Source organism: Ornithodoros turicata, chromosome 7 (assembly GCF_037126465.1).
Source record: "Ornithodoros turicata isolate Travis chromosome 7, ASM3712646v1, whole genome shotgun sequence".
Taxonomy (NCBI): domain Eukaryota; kingdom Metazoa; phylum Arthropoda; class Arachnida; order Ixodida; family Argasidae; genus Ornithodoros; species Ornithodoros turicata.
The window spans coordinates 56,178,471-56,185,958 of record NC_088207.1 but is presented as its reverse complement, the minus strand read 5'-3'; the positions used below and the strand labels follow the sequence as shown (position 1 = coordinate 56,185,958).

Here is a 7,488-nt window from a genome sequence, read left to right as displayed (position 1 = left end):
TACCATATCTTACCATTGGATCATTGGTTGGCTGCATGGGCTCCATTTTTGGATTGTTGGTCTGCAATGGCCCGTAATTTAAACGTTTGTTGCGTACCGCTCCAGTAGCAGTAGAAGTGGTAGTAGGTCGTGGTTTGTTACGGTGCTTGCTGTTTTATAGCATTTTGTTAGATAAGTACGCTGAGCTGAACACAAGGCCGACATTGTGAGGAAAGACTCGTTTTTTTTTTCATTGTGCGTGTGCCCCCGACTGTAGGACATACGATGGTGTTAACCGCGCAAGCGGAGAAAAAAGTTTACGAGAATGCTGAAGTCGTAGATCTCGATAACAATGTCGCAGTAAAAGGATCCGTTAGGGTTGTGGAATTCTGTCCTTGCAAATGGAATGCCTCTTTGCTGGCCGTAGGCACGAGCTCGGAAGTGACCGTCTTTTGTCTCAAGCTACCGGTAATAAACGTTGCATGCGATATGTGCGTACACGAGAGTCCCTTACGTTTATGCTTCTTGTGCTTCAGGAGGAAAATTTGTCAACCGAAGAAGCCAGCGTGGAAATTGTGAAAACGTTTAACCATCCGTCAGCGATTACCTCTTTAAGCTGGAGTCCAAATATGTCGCTTGTGATCCAACCTGTCTGGATGAGGTATGTCAGATGGAGCGGCCGCACAAAAGCACCCCCTCCGGCCGTGTTTCATACTACCACCTTTCACGACACCGAGCACACTTCTCAAACCACATCACACGTTAAGCACATTCTTGCTGCACACATTAAATAACCGTTAAAAAGTAAGCCATGTACCAACGACAGACACTGGCATCACTCACGGTAGTCATCTGACTTAAAAACTCCAATCATCATAATCAACGTTTAAAGTTCAATTTTCTGTGCAATAGATGCAGTTTTCCCCCTTAGAACAGCGTACCTTCGGGTGACCTAGCTTCAAGGTATCTTTCTGCGGTATAGGTTTGTTACCGCGGCCACAGACAACAAGATCCGTATCTTTTTCTCGGACCTCAAGGACGAGACCACCATGAAGGTATAACGCCCCACAATGTCCACGGCAGAATACAGACTGTGTGTGTGTGTGCTTGTGCAGGAGCTTGAGGGTCACGGGGACTACATCAATGCAGTGGCCGTAGAGCCTCGACAGGGCACCCTGGTGGCCAGTGTTTCGGACGACAACAGCTGTCGTCTGTGGGGTATTGAGGAGGGGGAACATCAACAGGTGCTCACCCTGCGCTCCCCTGGCATGAGCGTCTGCTGGCACCCAGAGGAACCGGGCAAGGTAGCTTCTGAACACAGCAGACGACACTGATGAGCTAAAGGCTGTCGTCTGCTGTGTTTTGTGCTCTCCCCTTTTCGGAATACGCGGGTAACTTATTCCGTTCGTGAACGTTCATTTCGAAACTTTACAGAAAAATTCTAAGTGAAAAAAATGTCAACTAGTGGAAAGTGAGTATTTAAAGAGATTGAAACATTTAAATAATTGATTTCACTAAAGATCCAGCTTTCGGGCGGACCTGATGAAGGACAGACTCCGCGCGAAAGCTTGATCTTTAGTAAAATAAATTACTTAAATGTTTCAATCTCTTTAAATACTCACTTTCCACTAGTTCACTTTTTTTCACTTAGAATTTTTCTGTAAAGTTTCGAAAGGAACGTTCACGAACGGAACAAGTTACCCGCGTATTCCGAAAAGGGGAGAGCACAAAACGCAGCAGACGACAGACTTAATCTTATCAGTGTCGTCTGCTGTGTTTTGTGCTTTCCCCTTTTTTGGGGAACATGGACCCATTCCGTCTTTCGACTCTTGGTAGATTACCCGCAATCTGTGCGGAGCTAAATATGGAGCCACCTTTTAAAAAATCTAAAATAGCAATCGTTTCTAGATAACGCTTCTGAGGGAGGGGAGGCATCACGTTTATTCCGCCACAGAATTAGCGGGACTTGCGAAATGTTGGACGATAACGCGCGTGAACGTGTATTTGCTGTCGGGCTTCAATGTCCATAGGCTTCCTTACACGATCTTGCACCAATTTTCGTTTACGATTCTTAACTTCTGGAATCTGCAAGAATATGTGCTCCCCTGAAACTTCAAACAATGTGCAGTTGATGGTCGGCGAAAAGCGCGGCACGGTGCGGATGTACAACGCAGCCAGTGGTCAACCGCTGATGTCACTGGAAACGCTGGTGGCACCCCTGCTCTCCGCCGACTGGCTCGTGACCAACAGTACTTTGGTAGGAGCCGCTGCCGGGAACAGCTGCTTCCTCTGGGACAGTGCTCGGACAAGGTACAGAACGTTCCGCTCGGGGGATTTTTCCAGGGTATCTCCCCGTGAGACAGTTTGATACCCATGCCACACGGGGCAGTTTTCAATGACAATTGAATTCAATGGTCTTTGAACGCGCGCGTGGCGCCACCAAGTGTGTAACGTGTCAACTTCGCAGAAAGCATTGGATCCAATGCTCCCTGAAAGGTTGACACGTTACACCTTAGACGGCGCTACGCGCGCGTGTTCAATGATGATTGGTTTGAATAATCATTGAAGAGTAATTCTCTCGGATCATTTCAGCCGTCCCTTCACGCAGAAAGCGGTGCACACGAGCAGCGCCATGGAGTTTCGTTTCTCCAGAACCACCAACTCTGCCGTGTGCGCCACACGGGGCAGCCACGGCAAACAGGTCAAGGCGATAAACCTCAAAACGAACCAGGTGAGCCCGTCAAAGCTTGTCCCACACAAGGCTCGACAGCCTAGAGTTCTTGAAGAAGTCGCATGAAATTTAAAAATCTATAAAATTCAAGTGCTGGGTAAAGAAGGCACAAAGGACGATACAAGTAACAACAACTGCACTTTTTGAAACTGAATAACCAACCTGCCCATATTTTAACCTTGTTCCACATGAAATTGCTTCTGCCAAAGCGTATAATGATTGCAACATTCACCGTGCGAGTAATTCTCCCCGAAACATAAACTAGGAGCAAGACGTCTGGGCATAAAATATTGCTGCCAAAACACTTTCACTAGACCATCTCACCTCGCCCTTGCAGTATGCAACCGCGCTAAAGTTGCTATTGCAGTCTGCATCAGTCAAGACGATGAAGACGACAGTGTACTCGAGGTGGGAACCCATAATTAGGGCCTGACTTTTTCGGGTTTTATTTTTGGCCAAATTCTGGGGGTAAATATCGGGTGATATTTTTCATTCGAAAATTCGAGTGTATTCGGGTTAAATCCCGTTACGGCATTCTGTCGTCAGGAATTCGGGTGATTTTTTTTTTTGTTTAATAAAAATTTGTCTTAACATGGAACTAATGTTTAGCAATGTTATCAAACTTTATTTTAACGCACGCTTACGAGCGTGCCACGCGACCCGGATGTTTTCGGGTAGATTCGGGTTAAACCCGAATTTTACAGATTTCGTTCGGGGGGTAAATATCGGGCGGATACGGGTTTAACCCTAAAATGTCAGGCCCTACACATGATGTGTAACAAGCCAAGCACTACAAATTCTATCGGTCGGCCACTTCGGGTTGGACACAACCTCAGTCCTAAATAGAAGACTAGCTTATTTTTTTTTACGATTTTTTTTTTTCGTTTTCCGCCCAGGTGCTGTTCACAAAGACCGGCATAGTGGGGCGTGGCATCAGCTGGCACTGCAAGTTTCCCATCCTTGCCATTGGTGGAGACTGTAAGGTACACCTCTACAGGATCAATGCTACGTGACCTTAGAATAAACCTCATTGAACGTGTTTAGCGATGTTCGTTAGTTGGTACTCTACGTAATCTTGCAAACGCGAGTGCTCAGCTTGCTGAGAAAGGTAACGCACACAGCCTCCCCAATATCTTAGAAGAGCTTCCTAGTAGAAGTCGTAAGCAAAAGGGATGGAAGAAAAGTTCGGAGGGTAAAGGATTTGTTCCTCTGAGGAGGGGCCTCTCTTCGGAACCATTGCGATAGGTGGGTAAGACCTACATAAACCCAGCCTATGTGACCACTACCATACAAATATGGCCAGACTCTTTTGTGCTATATTTTTCAGCAACATTGGGAAGGGGGGAATATCTGGTCATGTTTTGCTTCAATACTAATTCGGGTGTAATCAGGTTGAACTGGACCTGATTCAGCCAAATTCTGGTCGAATCTTCGGTCGTAATCGGGCGTAAATCTACGGTCTGCTAGGCATAATACACCCGAGACGCCAGGGTATCAGTATTTAGTCCATGCATCTAAGTAGCAGCAGGGTCTTTGTTTTGACAGTTTGTACGGGCATATTGCATATTTACGCATTTAGAACACACTTTCCAAAGTTCTGCATTAGTTGTGACGAGTTTGGATCCCCAGCAGTTTGGGGGGAAATATTGGGTTAGACCCTGTTTTTGCTGAATTGAATCCGGGGTGGGGGTAAACATAGGCGTAACTGAGTATAACTAGGCAGCGACTTTTTCGGGTTAAACCCAATTTCTCCCCGAATTCCAGTCACTATGAAATCCTCAAGTGACGTTTCCACCGAAGACGAACAGAGGTCGCCACGTGTAACACGTGTAAGAATGGGTTCACTTACGTTCCCAGCAATACACCCATGAAGTGTCAACACTGTCTGTGCCTTCGGGGATTGCCGTTGGAAGGTCGCGATCTCGCAAAAAGATAAAAAAAAGAGAGATTACGAAAGGACTTAATAGACGAGAGGAGAAACAAAAAAAAACCCCGATAATAACACCAGAAGGCACAGTTATCGCCCGATTAATCCCCGAATTTACAGATTTAAAAATAGCGCCCGATTTTTACCACCCGAATGTGAGAAAGGAATTTAACCCAAAAAAGTCACTCCCTAAGTGTAACCCTAAAAAGTCGGGCCCTACATAGAAGTGGTTTCACAAGGCAGGAAGGTATTTCACGCTGCACGTTCCATATGGTTATGTATACCATTGGAGCCCATCTCGTTCACAAGCCGAGCCTTCGCTACGATACTGGTGCTCATTGTCGGTGCTTGCGCAGCACCCACGTAGAATCCACGTAGAATCGAACGCTTCCCTGGTGAACTCGATGTACAAGTTTAATTAGCGTCACTGCCGAAAAATTGTGGAACCGGCTTCTTCGTACAGACAGATATCTAAGTGTCCGCACACAGCTACATGTGGGGCACTATAAACCGAAGAAGGAAGGTACGTCCGTTCGATTGGGATCGTGCCTCTGATGCTGTTTCTTCGTTTCTTCGAGGGTTTGGGCTTGCTTCTTCACGGATTCCATGTCTTCTTTAATCCTCGATTCGGGAAAGAGGTCCGGGAATTCAAAGTTTTGTGTCTGGCAACAAAGGAGACAGAGAGAGAGAGTTTTATCGGTACCAGCTCAAAAGGTGATGTCGAAGGCCTTACCAACGTGACGAAAGCAACCCTGTAATCATCGTCCTTAACCAAGTACACCTTTCCTGTGGCTCTCCTTATTTTACCTGAACACAAGAATACAATGTTACATTTCAAAAAGAATCTAGCAATTGCAGGGGGTGTCAGAAAGGGTGGGTTGCTTTCCCTTCCCCCTTTTGTGCATTGAGGTTGGGAAGGGTGTCATATATTCTGTCTTATGACGCATGTTTTTATAATATTTGCGTGTACACTTCGATTTTAGCTTACTGCAGGCAAGGTCTTTTTAGGTAGTAAGCAAGAATATGCTACAAAGCGCATCCTAAACTTCCAAAGCCAGTATTTCTATCGTTCACAGAGAGACGGAATATGTCCTGTATGCAGAATGTTCTGCTCGCCCCTGAGCAACAGTGTATACCTCGCTTGACGACAGTTCTAACGTCTACAACTGGCACGTTGTAGATCTTCTCCAGGTAGTTTTTAACGTCATGTTTCGTCATTCTGTAAGAAATATGTATGTTAGGTCATCTTGGTAACACCAGCTCTACGGAGCACAGTACAAAACTCACTGCAATGATACAATAAACTTGACTTCATTTTGCGGAAGAGGTTTTTCGTGTTTCACCAGCTTCATCCAGAAGTTAGGCAGGAATACCCGAAGTTGCGGATTGCCCTTCACAAATAACGGGTATCTAAGAGCGAATAAATTCAAACCTAGAGAATCAACTCCAATCTTCTGCTGAAGGAGAAAAATGAGATCCGCTCGACTTACATCCGAGAAGACATCGAAAATCTTGAAGAAATCCAGCTGCTACTAATCAGAAAAATAAGCCAAACCCTGTTCTTTTCATATGTATCCCCCTGATAAATAAATACGTCTGGTTTGTTTCACAGAGCAAGGATTTCTGCTGCAACAACAACAACCGCACGCCGACACGCTACGAGCTTGACTAGTCTTGGCCAGTCTTGACTTGAGTCTTGACTAGAGCCTTTTACTGGCAGCGGCGACAGCGCGAAGTTCGGAGTGTCGAACTGAAAATTTTATCGGTTTATTCAAATTTGGGTTCAAACGGAAAAACAGAAAGGATCGACTCCAATTCATCTCCATCCAGGACGACATCTGTCTCGGTTAAAACCAGTTCGCAAGAAAATTAACCGGTTAGATACAATCGTAAAATCGAAAGAACATCTTCAGACGTCAACGCGCGCGTAATAACGACAACATCAGCTTTATTATTTTTTTTTTTCAGTGTTCAGTTATAGTCAGGAGGCGAACATAATGGAACGTAGCACAGAACCATGGAACGGATAACAGAAAAAACAAACGAAAGCTGGCTCGGCGCGAACGAGCAATGCGAAATTCCATGCTTTTGCAAATTATAGATGAATAAAACGCACACTGGGTGTTTCACGAAGTTCTCCCGGTTAATTAGGTCGTTAGTTCCTGAACCTAAACCTTTTTGAGAATATTTAAAAAAACGGGACGATGAATGCCCTTTCTGGAATATACGCATACAAGTTCAAGAACAACCTCATTGCCTTGCCCTAGTGAGTTTAAGGAAAATAGCCAGACGGGATTCCCACCCCTGATCACTTTACACATCGCACCAAGCTCTTTCGGCAGCCGACGGTCATCAACATCATCATCATCATCATCATCATCATCATCATCATCGATGGGTACTCCCTGAGAGTACTTCCAGTACAGCATACCTGTTCCACCGGCATATAGTTCCATCAACTCTGCTACCAAGAAACTGCACGTGGTTGTCCAAGCTCAAGTGAAAGCTTTCGAAGAGCAAATTTGTTCGCAAGAAGTGCTACCGAAGACAGTTCACTCCGTGTTAACACCACGTAGCAACGGTGGCTATATATATGAGCAGCGTACGGACGTTGACGTACATGGAGAGTGGTTTGATGATGGTGTGCTCACAACAAAAGGGTTATTACCTAGCGTAAGGCGTTCCTCCCCCAGACAGTTTGCCGGTCCAGCAGCAAAGACCTCCTGGTACCTATGATGGACCCCATGAAGTAAGCCCCACCATGATTCGACGTTAAATGAATTTCACGAGAAGCGCCACCTGACCTAGTATTCAATGTTTTCACTTCGTATCATCTTCGCTAGAAAGTGAA

General features: G+C 45.5%; 2 protein-coding genes across 2 annotated transcripts; one reads left to right on the top strand and one right to left on the bottom strand.

The window, feature by feature from the left end:
* The first annotated feature begins 32 nt into the window (after positions 1-32).
* LOC135401650 (nucleoporin Nup37-like) lies at positions 33-3,749 on the top strand. The gene is made up of 7 exons (XM_064634163.1): positions 33-447; positions 516-640; positions 962-1,034; positions 1,095-1,283; positions 2,108-2,289; positions 2,572-2,710; positions 3,607-3,749. The coding sequence occupies exons 1-7, from the start codon at positions 265-267 to the stop codon at positions 3,721-3,723; spliced, it is 1,008 nt and encodes a 335-aa protein (XP_064490233.1). The 5' UTR covers positions 33-264; the 3' UTR covers positions 3,724-3,749.
* A 1,283-nt stretch (positions 3,750-5,032) lies between these two features.
* LOC135401651 (large ribosomal subunit protein uL23m-like) lies at positions 5,033-6,319 on the bottom strand. The gene is made up of 5 exons (XM_064634164.1): positions 6,128-6,319; positions 5,925-6,047; positions 5,774-5,856; positions 5,371-5,444; positions 5,033-5,299 (listed from the first exon to the last, which is right to left on the bottom strand). The coding sequence occupies exons 1-5, from the start codon at positions 6,139-6,141 to the stop codon at positions 5,141-5,143; spliced, it is 453 nt and encodes a 150-aa protein (XP_064490234.1). The 5' UTR covers positions 6,142-6,319; the 3' UTR covers positions 5,033-5,140.
* Between the last annotated feature and the right edge of the window lie 1,169 nt (positions 6,320-7,488).